At 43.4% G+C, this 15,447-nt stretch overlaps 1 protein-coding gene across 4 annotated transcripts in view; it reads right to left on the bottom strand.

Annotated features, from left to right (window-relative positions):
* MYT1 (myelin transcription factor 1) overlaps positions 1-8,661 on the bottom strand; it is a 171,376-nt gene extending 162,715 nt beyond the window's left edge. For 3 of the 4 annotated variants that reach the window (XM_083447274.1, XM_083447276.1, XM_083447278.1), the window contains exon 1: positions 8,582-8,660. In XM_083447274.1, coding sequence (XP_083303400.1) covers positions 8,582-8,657 — 76 coding nt within the window. In that variant the 5' untranslated portion in view covers positions 8,658-8,660. Of the gene's footprint in view, positions 1-8,581 lie in introns of all 4 variants that reach the window. The other variant, XM_083447275.1, reaches the window with a different exon arrangement.
* Positions 8,662-15,447: the final 6,786 nt, after the last annotated feature.

Below are 15,447 nucleotides of genomic sequence, written 5' to 3'. Positions count from 1 at the left end.
GCATCAAAAGAGTCCTAGCAAGCTTGTTGTGAAAGGCTTCTGAACCACTTAGGAATGTGTTTAGTGATTTATATAACAAATGGCCCAGAGAATGGATATGTCACTGGGCTTGAACTTTTGGAGATTTGTGTTTAAATACCTTCTCTGCCATTGTCTTATTTGTTTGGCCTTGGTCAAATCTCTCTTGGTCTCACAACTCTGATAAACTAGTTCAAAGAGCTGTTGTGAGGGAAAGGCAAGTTAAGACTCTAATTCTGGTTAAGGTGTTATCAGTGTGCTTGAGAATGAGAGCTGGTGTAATGTACAATATTGGCTCACATTTAAAACCTTAGCCACAAATTCACTAGTTAAGTGTTGGCCAAGACATTATAATGGCCAGGGAGATTGCGATTCAGCTCAGCCTCAGCTCCCTGAGTAAACTCTGATCATATGGGTAACTACAGTTTGGTGAAAATGGACTTGTGGGGCAAATTAAGACCCCTTTGTTTTTCCTTGCCTTAGTGTCAACATTTTGACTTAAAGGGGAATCAAATATGCTTTGTTTCATGCATGAGTTAAATTCTAGGAATTGGTTAACATCTGCATATTACAATTTTTATTATTACTACAAATTATTACCCACCCTTCACCCTAAGGTCTCTGGATGGGTTACAACAATTAAAACACATTTTTTAAAAAACAACAACAACCCCCAGTTAAAGTTAAGTTGTTACACAATGCTTGTTATTTGATTCTTTCCTCAGCATGGAATGCCCATCATCTCAACATGTGAACTATCTCCCTTGAAAAGTATTGTGCTTTGATTTTGATCGGATGATATGAAAGTCCTATCATTTGACAGGCCCTGGCTCACACATGCAAGCCAACACTTGAAGGTACAGTCAGCAAGTCATCAGCATGCATGTGTGAATTAGCACCAAGAGCCTGTAGGGGATATCTGGACAGCAAATTCCTACAGCTAGCCAACCTCAAAGACCTGGTTCTTACACATTGTCTGTATGAATCCTGACCATAGTCAGACTCAGCGACCAATTCTTGAAAAACACCATATACAACATACACACATTTTCATTGGAAGAGCACAAACAGAGAACCCCAGAATTCTGTCTGACAAATGTGCATACTTGTAAACTGTAAGAGTGTCAATGGAGGTCCTTGGCTGTTGTCCCTTTATAAAGTCATGCATGCCAAAAACTAAACAATTGCTGTTGGGGTGTTTTCCCATTTTGATACCCAGACAGTGAATCCCACATATATAACTCCATGAAATAGACTATTGGAATTCCTATTTTACAAATCGGAAAGTAAACTCATTTTCCCCACCTGAATTGGAGTTGAAACTTAGATGTAAGTTGGATAGCGCAGTGACTTGCAATCAACTCTGCTACCTTTATATTGCAACGCCATGCTTGTTTATTCAGATGTTGGTCCAACTGATGTCAATGGAACATCAAGGTAAGTGTGCTTAGGATAACAGTCTTACTTAGAGCATGTGTGTATGTATGTGTTGATGGGATATCAGAAGTCTTCAAGACACCATCCCATCAACCTTATGGATAGAAAATAGAATTTATCAGCTGTACACACACACACACAAACACAGACGGCTTAGACCATGAGTCTACAACTATCTACTTCAACTAGCAGGTCTTCAGGATTTGAGGGAAACCTTCCAGCAGCCTCTGTTGCTTCTAGGTCAGGGGTCAGCAAACTTTTTCAGCAGGGGGCCGGTCCACTGTCCCTCAGACCTTGTGGGGGGCTGGACTATATTTTGAGGGGGGAAAATTCCTATGCCCCACAAATAGCCCAGAGATGCATTTTAAATAAAAGCACACATTCTACTCATGTAAAATCACACTGATTCCCGGACCGTCCATGGGCCGGATTTAGAAGGTGATTGGGCTGGATCTGGTGCCCTGGTCTTAGTTTGCCTGTCCATGTTCTAGGTGGAGAAACAGTGAATAGAACCATCTATATACAAAGTCCATGCTCTATTACTCAACTACAGCCCCTCCCCAAACAGTAAGGCAATCTATTTCCCCCAGGCAGGGCTTGCCCAATACAGTAGTACCTTGGTTTACAAACTTAATCCCTTCTGGAAGTCTGTTCTTAAACCAAAGCTTTCTTAAACCAAGGCATGCTTTCCCGTAGCAGCGGGGGACTCAATTTGCAAATGGAACACACTCAACAGGAAGCGGAACGTGTTCTGCTTCCAAGGCAAAGTTCACAAACCAAAACATCTACTTCCAGGTTTGCAGCGTTCTTAATCCAAGTTGTTCATAAACTAAGCTGTTCTTAAACCAAGGTACCACTGTATACTACTTCTGCTAAAGACCCATATTTAATACGGTTACTCCAGTCTCTGAAATTAGCAACTTCTATTGCCCCCAAACTTTTGCCTCTATTAGTAGCCACAACTATTAGGGGATCCCTTGATCGATTCTTCTTTTCCAGAAGTTCAATCTATTTTTTTCAGGCAAGTGACTTTTAGATTCTGCTCAAATAAGTTAACATTGCTTCAAATTCTCTTTGGGCCTGTCTCTGAATGCACGTATTCAAATGGACCAGAAAACCCAGGAAAGACTTGCAACGGCCCATTTCAGACATTGAAATCCCCCCCTTATTTTCTTGCAAGCTCAGCCATTAACATAAAAGGATGCGTTCAGCTGAGAGTACTTCTAAAAAAACACACAAAAAACCCCCTCTATCGCCTTTGACCATGCTGTGAAGACAGGGATATTTTACATCCTAAACCTCTGGCATTCAGAAATTCTATTAAAGCCTTATCATCAGGCACCAGGCACGGTGCTTTAACTGCATTTCATTGTTCTGTATTCAAGATAGAATCAAAAGGAGGGGAAAGGGAGGATCAACTTTATCCCGTGAACAATGCTAGATGGTCCCCTTGACTGCTATTTAATTCAGATCTGTAATGCTCCAACTTGGAAAACAAAAGCAAAATATTGTGGGAGATAGGAAGGGTAGGAGTGTGATTGTGTGTGCATGTATAGGCCCACACACTCCTATGCTAATTTAAATATATTTCAGAACAAACACATAGACCCACAAGGAAGAGAGAGAGACAGAGACGCATGCTCATGTCATTGTTTTCCGAAGTACTCCAAAGTGTATAGTTTTGTTTTTTCCTTGTCCATGTTCACGGGACAATTACATATGGAGGAACAGCCATTGATCAGCCAAACGCATTATATTAAGCGGCTTGGGGATACTCTGATAATACAGCTAATTTCAAGATTTACTGCTTTTCGGACAAAAATATTTAACTTTTCCAATATGATATTAAGATTTCTTGACGCCATGTCATTTGTGAATGTGACTATCGAGAGGATTGTGTTCATATCCAACTGTCACACATCTTTCATGGGCTAATTCCCCCCAGTCATAGTTAAGAACACATTTAAATCTCTTCCACCTAAGTCACTCAGACTACAAAGAACATTTGGCTGGATCTGCGCCTAGATCATCATCAAAATACATTGGTATGGCAATAATGTTTGATGTTTCCTCCGGTTTATCAAAACAAAAAGCATCTGGCTAAGCATGAGTGATTGCATCAGTAATAATACTTCGCATTCATTCTGCAGCTCTTGATTATTCACCAGTTTTGATTTTCAGGTCAAAACTCATGATTTCAGGGCAAACTTCAGTCATGAATATTCACCTTTTGCAATGTAGTTCGCCACTATAGTTCCCCTGGTTACTGACATTGTTTCCACTTGGCTGCTGCTGCTCCTTCAGTGCCATTTGCTCTCTGATTGTTGCTCTATTATCCTCCTCAGATTAGTCATGTGGGCGATTCTACCCAATCAGGAAGCCCATAATGAATGGGGTGACATTATGGTGTGATGTAGCCAATTCAGTTTGGATATGTGATGGCATCACTGAGGTTGACTAAGATGGACAACAACTCAAAATGAATAAATATTACCTATTGTCGCCCCAAAGTGCCCTTCTGGAAGATGTTTTTCAGGCTGCCCAAAAGGTCTGTTGATTATTATGCCTACTCCTATCTTTTATTGGGCGTTTTTTGTAGTAAAAATAATAATTCTTAACATTTTTTAGCACCTGCATATGATCAATCTCATAGTGATTCACATTTCACAGGTAGTCTAAGGCTATACTTTAAATGTATTGTGATGCCTGAAGAGGACTAGGGTCATCTGATGAAACTCATTGACAATAGGTTCAGGATAGACAAGAGAAACTACTTCCTCACTCAACACATTGTTAATTTGCAGAACTCATCACCACATGATGAGGTGGCTACTGTTTAGATGGCTTTCGAAGGGATTTAGACAAATTCATGAAGGGGAAGAGATCTCTCAATGGTCATTAGCCTGGCTAGCTCTGCTGAACCTCCTTGTTCAGGCACAGTGTTTTTTCACTCAGTATCAATGTCTGTCAATATCAATGTCTGTGGAGCAACAACAGGAGAGAGGTATTGCCTCCACACCCTTTTGTCTTGGGCTTCCAGGAGTCATCTATCTGGATGTTGTGAGAAAGAAGATGCTCAACTATGTGGACCTTTGGTCCTACCAAGCATTGATCTATATCTGGCATCCCCAAACTCAGCCCTCCAGATGTTTTGGGACAACAATTCCCACCATCCCTGACCACTGGTCCTGTTAGCTAGGGATGCTGGGAGTTGTAGTCCTCCAAACATCTGGAGGGCAGAGTTTGGGGGTGCCTGCTCTATATGCTGTTAATGCCCTTTAGATAAGATTATTACAGAAAGAAAGTCTAATACTTTGTTTGCTTTTTTACTCAATGACAAACTGCCAACCCTCAACCATAGGCTTAGTGCCAGAGAGCACCAAAGGTTCATTTATTTTTTTACCAAAAAGGAAAAGAAAAAAGTAAATGACAGGGCAATGGACTAATATGAGGTCTAAATCAATACTTTCCTTTTCTTGAAAGGAAGATGATGGATTGGAGTGATCTATCCCAAATTGGGCAAAACAATCCAAGGCCCCAGACTGCCATGTTGGAGGATGAAGTGGAGGTGTACCTCCTCCCAGTTCTGCTTGGTTTTGCCAGGCTCTGGTGGCAGGACATCTCCAAGGAATTCTGCAATGAACTTGCCACAAGCATGGCCAGAAACTACAGCTAGTGGTATCCCAGCTGGTGATAGCCACCAGAATTCCAGGAAAAGGGCATTCATTATAGGTTCAGGGAAGGGGTGGAGTTTGGTTGGTGCAGGATTCATTGATATGATCACTTGTTTCCTTTCCTTTCCCTTTCCTTTCATATTTTTATTCCTCATTCTGCCTTTTATTGCACTTCCTAAACAATATGGCTGATTAAACAATCTATGGCCTTTTAATGTTTTTGTGGGAGGGGGTTATTGGTTTTCGTTTGCTGCAGTTATGATTTTATGTCTTTTGTCTTTCCTGTTTGTATTTTTTATTCTGTAAACTGCCCTATGAACTTCAGATGAAGGGTGGTATATAAATTTAATAAATAAATTCTGGACCATCCCTGCTTCCATCACACAGCAGGAATGGATTCAGTCTGGGCCTCTTTGCTATGCCGGCTTGGGACCAGGCATAACAAAGAATTGTTTTTCCTGCCCTCACTTTCCACTTTGGCTGGCATGAGTAGTGGAACTCTGGCTGAAGTGGTGGCTACTAAATTCCATTAAGTCCTGCCACTGTTGGCCAAAAGTTTTGGATTGTGGCCTAAGCCATTTAAAATCTCATTGGGAGATCACAAAGCATCTGCCCGGTTTTCTTCATGTAATCCGTGGGACTTTAACATGCGGGAGTTTAACTCTGGCTGGATCATGCCCAACATGTACCAACACAGAATCATAGAAAGCCACCATAAAAGCAGGCATCAAGGTGGTGGAAGAATGAAGAGTGAAAAGTAAGAAACAAGATGCCTGTAGGATGCTGTCTTTGGCTCCGCACTCAGATTATGGCGATCATTTCAGACTGTTCCATGTGTTGGCTCTCTCTGTGCCAATTCACAGACTGTGGCCCAGCAGAAAGACTGGGTGATTTTTCTCCCAAGCTATTGGGGCCCAGTCTGTGCATCATAATGGCCATAGATTTGAGGGCACCAGACAGACTTGCTGTAGGCTTGCTTATTCATTCAAGAGCATCAAATGGCAAAGCTGTTTCTGGGGACAATATTACTTTTGACTGTAGGTGGGCAGTTCTCTCTATCTCGCCCTGCACCTCACAAAATGCCACCTTGAACACGTGGATAAGAATTCTGCCTAGCCTTCTTCCTCACATTTGTTTTCCTGTGTTCATTCAGAGAGGCTTTTTGTGTCTGATGAGCAATCATTCAAAGATGCCATTTGATTCTGATGAATCTATAAGGGTGGCCACATAGCAGTTGCCCCATGAGTAGCTACAGTGAATGCAGTAGTTTGATATATGGGTAGTTCCTGCAGCATGGTATGTTTCCAGGCCATCACTGCTTCCAAAAATGTCTCCATGCATAGAAGAACTGTTGTGTTGTCTGTTACATGGGACGTCCTTGCAGGGAGGGGTGCTAAATTCAGGAATTGTCCAAAAGCACTGTTCTAATCTTCACTCATCACTGTAAATTCTAAAACCAGGAATTATGGCCACATTCAGGATCTGAGTGAATGACCAGTTCAGCACTCAGAGATGGACAGCTCCTTTCTGAATTACACCACAATTTCCTAAATGAAATCTCTCAAGAGTTTGGAACTGAAAACCAGATGCTGTTAACAGGCAAAGCAAGTACAGTCCTTGATGAGGCTGCAGTAATCTACTTTTATTTCTCAATAGTTACTATTTCTGTTCCAGGAATTTCTGAAATTATATCTACTATTTCATTAGTAACACTGGCAGAAAACCTTTGGGGAAACGCTCACAGATTTTCTTTAAAACTGAGTGGTAAGAAATGATCCCATGATCCATATCTTGAATATTATTTTTATTAGAAAATGAGCTGTAAAAAATGGTGTGTTTGCATGATTATCTACAAGGAATAAAAACAACGTGCATGCATTTAAAGAGAAGAATTCTAAAGTGCATTAATTTTTTTTAAAAAGAAAAATTGAAATAAATCAGAGTGGTTTTTATTTCCACCTAGATGTGAAAGAAGACTGCAGAAGTAGAAGAGTCATTACAAAATAAAAAATAAAAAAATGAAATAAATGCTTTGGCCTTTGTGAAGATCGCTGTAATTAAAAGAACAATGACTTTCTGCAGAGCCAGACATACAACTGTGAAGCTGCCGTGGTGATTCTTAGAAACTCTTTTGTCATTTAGGCCTCAAACTTAATGCATTTGAAATTGGGTACCAAGTTCTCTGCTTACCAGCTGGAAGAATGGAGGAGCAGGCTGGTGGGGAGGGGGTCGAAAGGGGGGAAAGAGAGGCAAGATTGTCCCTTATTTCTTTGTGGACAAGAAAACCGCCCTGTGCAGATGGGGAGACTTTCCTTAATGCCTCAGACGGCAATTAAGAACGCTTTGCCAAGAAGAAATAGCCCCGCATTAATATTGTATATGGAACAGCTGAAGGGCTGGAGTACATTCTGCCCAGCACAAGCCCCTAGCAGATGGAACAACAAGGCAGAAGGGAGGGGAGGGGAGGGGGAGAAGGAGAGGGGGGGAGAACCCATTTAATAACCCCCTTCTCTGAGATGTATACAATCACTCCCTTGGAGTAAAAAGTTCTTTGTCTACAAGAAATTTACAGTTGGAAGCTGATCTTTTTAATCTGATGATTTCCCTCCTCCCAAAAGCTGCCAACTTTTTTTGTTTTTTAAATTTCCTTTTCACAAATGATCTGCCTGGAAACCCCAAAGCTTCTCCTGTGCTGTTGATTGCACACGCAATCCTTCCCCATTCAAAAACCCACCGATCCTTATACACATTGTTTTAACTAGCGCTGAACAGGTTTCTTCCTGTTGAACTTTCAACAAGTTTACAATGGAAGGGTTTCACATTCTGGCACTACAAGAAAGGAAGGAGAAGGAAATAAGGAAACAGAAAGAAAGTACCGAGAAACACATTAGTTTCCCACTTTGATTTTACATAAATAACATTTGCAGAACAGAACGTAAAGCCAAAAATTAAGAGTAAAGATTCAGTCACTGGAGGCTGCAATGAAAACTGCATTTCGCTTCCTAGTTCCTTCCCTCTTTTTCAAAATTCTTTACAAGGTAAGAATCTTCATTTTGTACATGCAGTTCATTATTTGCTTCCTTCTCCACCAGTCACAAAACCTGATGGCTACAGTTTTGAGTTTGCAGGCTGCAGTTCAGATCAGGTCAAAACTTAAGCACCGTTCCACCCCCCCCCCCCACCCCGAGAAAACAAACCCAGGTTCTGATTTTTAATTTGGGCTTGATCTCCTTGGCTAATTGACATCTTGTTGATCTACACACAGATTAATCCCCACGCCCAGCTAAAAGACACAAAGCGAGTCCCAGAAGTTGCTGTGTGGGGATCAACTTGCGCAGGGCAAGGCAACAGATCCGTCAGGGAACGGCAGCAACGCTACAGGAAAAAGCAAACAATAAACAGAAGAAGCCCAGAAAAAGTTAAAGATACATCTTTGTTTGTTTAACACGCACCTAGGAATGTTCCACACAGCTTCATTCTTGCTTTCTTTTTTTCCCTGAGCACTATTTCCCTTGGAACAACAAGCATGAAAGCCAAGCACAACTGTTCAAGTCACACGCGCGGATACTTTCATTTCAAAAAAAGTTACAGTCCAGAGCAAAAACTTATGCATCCCGGAGGGCCTCCGAGGAAGGGAGGCCAGCCAATGGGAGCCTCCCAAGCTGCTAATTGCAAATCAAAGCAGCCAACAAAGCAGCCAATCGGGGGCCGGGCCGTTCCTGGGTGCACGCAGCTATTGAAACGGGAAACAATAGAACTGAGCTGAATGAAACTGAATGGGGAAGCAGACGCGGCTGCATGTTGACAGCAGCAGTGGCTCTCCGCAAACTCCTCTGCAAAGCGAAGGGCTGTCGCTCAGTGGCAGAGCATCTGGTCTGCATGCAGAAGGGCCCAAGTGCAATCTTTGGTTCAGGCCCCGCCTGAATCCCCGGACAGCTGCTGCCAATCAGTGCAGACAGGCTAGATGGATCAGTGGTACAAGGCTTGGTACAGGGTTATACAGTGGTACCTCGGGTTACATACGCTTCAGGTTACATATGCTTCAGGTTACATACACTTCAGGTTACACACTCCACTAAACCAGAAATAGTGCTTCAGGTTAAGAACTTTGCTTCAGGATAAGAACAGAAAGCGGACTCCGGCGGCGCGGCGGCAGCAGGAGGCCCCATTAGCTAAAGCGGTGCATCAAGGTAAGAACAGTTTCAGGTTAAGTACGGACCTCCGGAACGAATTAAGTACTTAACCCGAGGTACCACTGTATGCTCCAGAAAGCACTTAAGCTGGCATTTGTGTGGTCATGGCAGCAATATCAGCCGATGCTGATGCTGCAAGCTATAGTGCAAGCTACCTAAGTAGTTATATTCATATTTAAATCGAATACAACCGTGCATACAGCAATGGTTGCAATTAAAATTGCTGGCGATCTTCACCTGAAATCAGAAGAGTTTTGTGGACTCCAGATTAGGCAGACGCTTCCATTCAGATTTGGAGGGAAGAGAGAAATAAATCCGAAATAGTCCCGCCACAACTGTCCCCCCCCCCCCCCCCCCAGTTTGTGTTGCCATAGAACTCCAGTTTGGGACTTAATTTTTGTGTGCCTCTCAAGACCCAGCTGATCTTGTCAGCAAAATGGAAAAACAAACAACCGCTGGTTTTGCATTCAACATAGCACTAAAGCGTTCATTCTGTTAGCCCAAAGATTTCTCCTTTTACAGTGGAAGATTCTCCCCTTTTCTGCCCCCATCCATCCCCTATATCTGTTTAGGGTTGGCAGGGAGGTTGGTACAGAGCGCCTCCACCCCCACCATCCAGCCCAGACACTGGGGTCCTACTCTGAGGGCCTAGAGGCAGTTCCCTCAGTACGAGAAGTGAAGTTACAGGGAACCAACAACAAACAAACCTAAGGTCACGTAAAGCATACTCAAAGCAGCTACTGCTATGCCATAAGTGTGGGAATGTTCTGGGTGCAGGAGAGGATATATTGACTAATTATATCCTTATCCAACTTGTGCTAACAAGTTCCCAAAATATCAGCAGAGTTTATAGACATTCCCCTTTAATTTCACAATGGTAACGCTTGCACAGGTTCACTAGAACCTCTATAATAATTACTCTGGTAATTTCCCCTTTTGTTCCCTCTTAAAATACAAGACACGACACAGTCTTCATAAAAGTATAAAAGAGTTTACTCACGTTCTTTTCACAATGTGATCCCAGAGGGCAGACAGCTTTAAAAGGTTACATACATTCAGAATCTATCTTGTAGCAAAATAGTCCTTATCTCCTCTCTTGGCTGAGAGCCAAGAGGGCATGCTTAGATGTTGCCTCATCGAAGGAAGATGGCAGAGAGAGAGAGATGGCTGGCTGCCCTGTGCTTTTATCATTTACCTGCACAGGTGAGGCCACACCCACCTCTGGTCACATGCGGAGGAAGTCCGTCCCCAGGAAGTTTACCTGCTTGCTGGACTGACATCCCTCCCCATGTTCTAACATGTACACTCTAGGAATGTTGTCATTGACTGCTCCTGTGTTTACATCCCACAATAAGATCTACTGTCCTGTAATATCACACATGAGCTTTAACTACTGTTGAAGCCCAGGACGGCGAAAGAAGGCCAATATTCCAGAAATCCTTGTCTTAGACCATGTGCAAGGATTCTGTGGAACTGTAACAAGCTTTCATGTGGATTGTTTGGGCCTTATGAACAGACAGGTGGAATAGACACTATTACACGGATGGACCTTATGCATGAACTGACTAGAGAGTGATCTGATCCACTGGGTCTTCTGCTTTGTTCGTTTGCTGAACTTTATGAGTTACTTCCGTTGAAATTTATGATTTGATACATGAATTTAATATCTTATTTATCTAAGAACACAGCCAGTTACGCCTCGTGTCTTTATTAAGTTATAGGGAACCAGGCAGAGGGCCTTCTTGGTGGTGGTGCCCTCCCTGTGGAATGCTCTTGCATCAGATGTCAAGGAGAGAAAGAAATGCACAACTGTTAGAAGACATCTGAAGGCAGCCCTGAATCAGGAAGTTGTTAATGTTTGGTGTTTTGCTGTGTTTTTATTATGTTGGAAGTCGCCCAGATAGACTGGGGCAACCCAGTTAGATGGGCAGGGAATCATCACCATCATCACCACCACCACCACCATCATCTAGTGTTCCTCCTGGTGCCCTGTCCTTCCCACTACCTCACCCTTCCTCTTTTCAGAAAGGAGAAGCAACACACCTGAAGGAGGGCAGGTCAGCACCACTCCATCTACTACTGCAAGGTGAGACAGAAAGTTTGAGCTGGGTCTGCTTAAAAACACACCACCACCACCACCACCCGAGGTTAAAGCAGATTTAAGGCACTGCAAGATAGAAGCCTTTGCTGCGGCCCTAAAACTATCAAGGAGTCCTGCTAGCACAGCTCTCTACCAGGTGCACCTCTAAAGGGAGGTTCATTGTCTCTTGGGACCTGGTTTTAGGGGTGTAGGGACTTCAAGCAGCAACAAGAAACTTAAATCTGTGCTTGCAAAGTGCAGACTTCAGAGCTGGTCCTGCCATTAGGCAGAGTGAGGCAGCTTCCTCAGGTGGCAGAAGATTGGAAGCACCACCAAGGTTCAGGAGGGCAGAGCTGTAGCTGCCACAGAGTCTGAGGGGTACCCACTAAGACAGTCTGCTTCCCCCAAGGAAGGACACTGTCCCATTGCCAGTGTTTGGTTTTTGTCAAGGAACGCAACACAAAACAGAACAATTGTAAAGAAAACAAATATCAGGTAGTTCCACTTGGGTGTTACATGCAGATGTTGAGATGGCAATGGGAGGTTATAGCATAAAATGGTCCTTGAGATGTCCACATTTCATGAAGGCCAAAGAACCATGAAGACCATTCACAGCAGTGCAAGTAATAATGCCCCACCATACAGCATGCAGATGCTCTGGGTTTACTAGTCATTCGGAGACTCTCAAATGATGCATATATTTTTTTCTGTGTTGGTCAGGCTCCAAATGTTTTTGTACCGTAATGATAACTGCAAACCTTGAAGCATCTTCCATTTTGGGATGATGGATAACCCGAATGCAGCCAGTGCCCATTTCCACTGCCCATGTTGAAGGGAGACTCTCTACCATCTTGTCCTCGTCTCAGATAGCAAAATGTCTTAGGCTGGCCCTTGCAAACTCCAGCTACTAGTACAACAATAAATCGAGTCCCAGGAGTGAAAAATATATAATATTTTCTGTGACTTTCCTCCTGACTGCTGAGTACTCAGGGCGGGGGGAGTGAAGGGTCTTATAATAAATCATTCTCTTAGGAGTGAATTATTATAAGAGTTGTACCTTAACTCATAGGCTGCAATCAATGTTTGTGAATAATAGCCACGCACATTTAGCACTCAAATCTTTTATTATTTTTGTATGCTGCAGGGGTAGGGCAGCCACTTTTGGGGGGGACGTCTGGGTTCAGAAGGGACACGGGTGGCACTGTGGGTTAAACCACAGAGCCTAGGGCTTGCCGATCAGAAGGTCGGTGGTTTGAATCCCTGCGACGGGGTGAGCTCCCGTTGCTCGGTCCCTGCCCCTGCCAACCTAGCAGTTCAAAAGCATATCAAAGTGCAAGTAGTTCCGCTCCGGCGGGAAGTTAAACAGTGTTTCTGTGCGCTGCTCTAGTTCTTCAGAAGCAGCTTAGTCATGCTGGCCACATGACCCGGAAGCTGTACGCCGGCTCCCCCGGCCAATAAAGCGAAATGAGCGCCGTAACCCCAGAGTCTTCCGCGACTGGACCTAACGGTCAGGAGTCCCCTTACCTTTACCTGAGTTCAGAACTAGACAGACCTCTGCAGGGTCTGCTAACCTGGCAATCACCTGATGGTATATGATGAGTCCAATCCCTGCTGGAAGCAGTGTAGTTTACAGAGCAGAGATTTTGCATACAGGAAGTCCATGGGCCAATCCCTAGCTTCTCCCCACTTCTTCTTTTTTTTACTTTAGGTAGGCAGGCAAGCAAGACAGCTGCTTGAAACCTTGAAGAACTCTTGTCACCCAAAACAGCCAGTAAAAGCCATGGGCACCCCAAGGGACAGGCTCAGAACATTGCAACTCTACACAATCCCCGAAGTATCTCGAAAGTTCCCTAGCAACAGCAGCTCAGTCCAGCTTTCTTGCTGAGTATGGCCTTCTTGTTTTGCATCGCAAGGCTTTGTTTACAGTGGAAGGGGCATTACAGTGGAAGGGGCTAAGGGAGCTGGTCATGTTTAGCCTGGAGAAGAGGAGGTTAAGGGGTGATACGATAGCCATGTTCAAATATATAAAAGGATGTCACATAGAGGAGGGAGAAAGGTTGTTTTCTGCTGCTCCAGAGAAGCGGACACGGAGCAATGGATGCAAACTACAAGAAAGAAGATTCCACCTAAACATTAGGAAGAACTTCCTGACAGTAAGAGCTGTTCGACAGTGGAATTTGCTGCCAAGGAGTGTGGTGGAGTCTCCTTCTTTGGAGGTCTTTAAGCAGAGGCTTGACAACCATATGTCAGGAGTGCTCTGATGGTGTTTCCTGCTTGGCAGGGGGTTGGACTCGATGGCCCTTGTGGTCTCTTCCAACTCTATGATTCTATGATTCTATGATCTATTGTGGCCACCAACTAAAAAGCAGAGGGCAGCTTTCTCTCCTGAAGGACAGATGGCAACACTCCAACTTGGGGGGGTGGTGTGTGGAGAAAGAATTGGCTCTGGGTCAGAAAAGGAGTTCCTGCTAGCAAGGTGGCACTACAGTCTAGTAATATATTTATTTAGGGGAAAGTTAGGCTCATTCATCAGGTCAGGAGGGGACTTTCGACTGCAGTGACTTTTAGATTGAGGGCTTGTGTTGCACCAATGACCCAGAGTTGGATGATGCAAAGAGGAAAGGTTTGGTGGTGGAAGAAGAAGAAGAAGAAGAGATATATCTCTTCCTTTTGACTGTCCTTTGGCTTAGGGGTACAGCTTGTCTTGGGGGCAGAGTGATCACGTTACACAAAAGCCCATTTGTGATCCTGTGGGCTCTGGAACACAACTCCTGCGTACAAGGCAGGGAACTGGCTTCTGTCCTTGCGGAGCAAAATGTGTCGGAGGCCCACCCACACCCCCTGTGTAATTTGGGTGGGAGGGTGAATGCAAACCAAAGGATAAAAATCTGCAGTTCGAGGGACAGGTGGTGACTGTAATCAGGGCCAGACACAAAGCTGATATTAACTGAAGGGGAATTTATTCCAGCAGGCCTTGGCTATGCATTTTCTTTGGTTGGAGTTTGGAAGAAAGGTCAGCCCCCACCCCTCCAGGAAAAAAAAGGAGGGTCAAGAAGCTAATTCACTCTTTTTGTACACAAGTCTTCCACTGAGCTCTTTGTCGAATGCATTCTCAACTTCTTAATCCTGATATGTTTTTGAAAGTAGGAGGTTTAGGAAGAAAACAGCTTTGCTGATGTTGTTTCTTAAATCTTTAAGTGCGCTTTCTCTCCCCCTCTCCCACACATATTCATATCATCCTCTATTAGCAAAGGATGGGGAAAGTCGAATGAAAATCCTTGAATGACACAATTAGGATTATGTTTGGTATCAGTGCTGGAGCTGCCGCAATGCCAGATGGGTGCGAGTAAGTGGCAGGCCTGTCGATGGCAGAAGATGTTGAGCCATTTTCAAGAGTTGCTGTGAGTATTCCAGAGTTCAAGAGGTACAGGAGCTAGAAACTAGCAAGGAAAATCCTCGAGACTGATGTGCCCTGATGCCCTCAGTGGATTGCTGCAGATTGACAGAAGAACATAAATGTAGATGGTACTTAACATCTAACAAATCATCTAAAAGGTCTAAGAAGGTTCCTAATAATTGCTGGAAGTGCAAACAGGTAGTTGGTTATTTTTTCATGGTGGGGCGGACTTGCAAGAAAGCCAGGGTATCTTGGGGAAATGATAACATGACAAGATAAAAAATATGTTAAAAGTGAGTATATAAAAAAAGCCCAAAGCATTTCTGTTAGGGATTATAGGGGCAGAAATCCTGCCCCCCCTGAAATCTTAAAGTTGTTTATGTATGTAACAACAGCAGCTAGGATTCTATATGCGCAGAAACAAACTCCTCTTTCTGCAGTTCGTTATTTTTTTTATCATCCCCCGCATATTCCAAGTTACATTCAATCATTCTTTTATTGATCTATTTTCATATATCTATATTTTAAAAACTGCAGGTTATTACAATAGTCCTGCCAATGCTTTTATCTATTTGCAATTCGCTTGTAAATATTCAATATACCTTTTCCATTCCTTTGTAAAAAAATTGTTATCCTGATTTTGTATTC

Source organism: Podarcis tiliguerta (assembly GCF_965153285.1).
Source record: "Podarcis tiliguerta genome assembly, chromosome: 6".
Classification (NCBI taxonomy): Eukaryota; Metazoa; Chordata; class Lepidosauria; order Squamata; family Lacertidae; genus Podarcis; species Podarcis tiliguerta.
The sequence above is the reverse complement of the archived record's forward strand: the minus strand, read 5'-3'. Positions and strand labels throughout refer to the sequence as shown.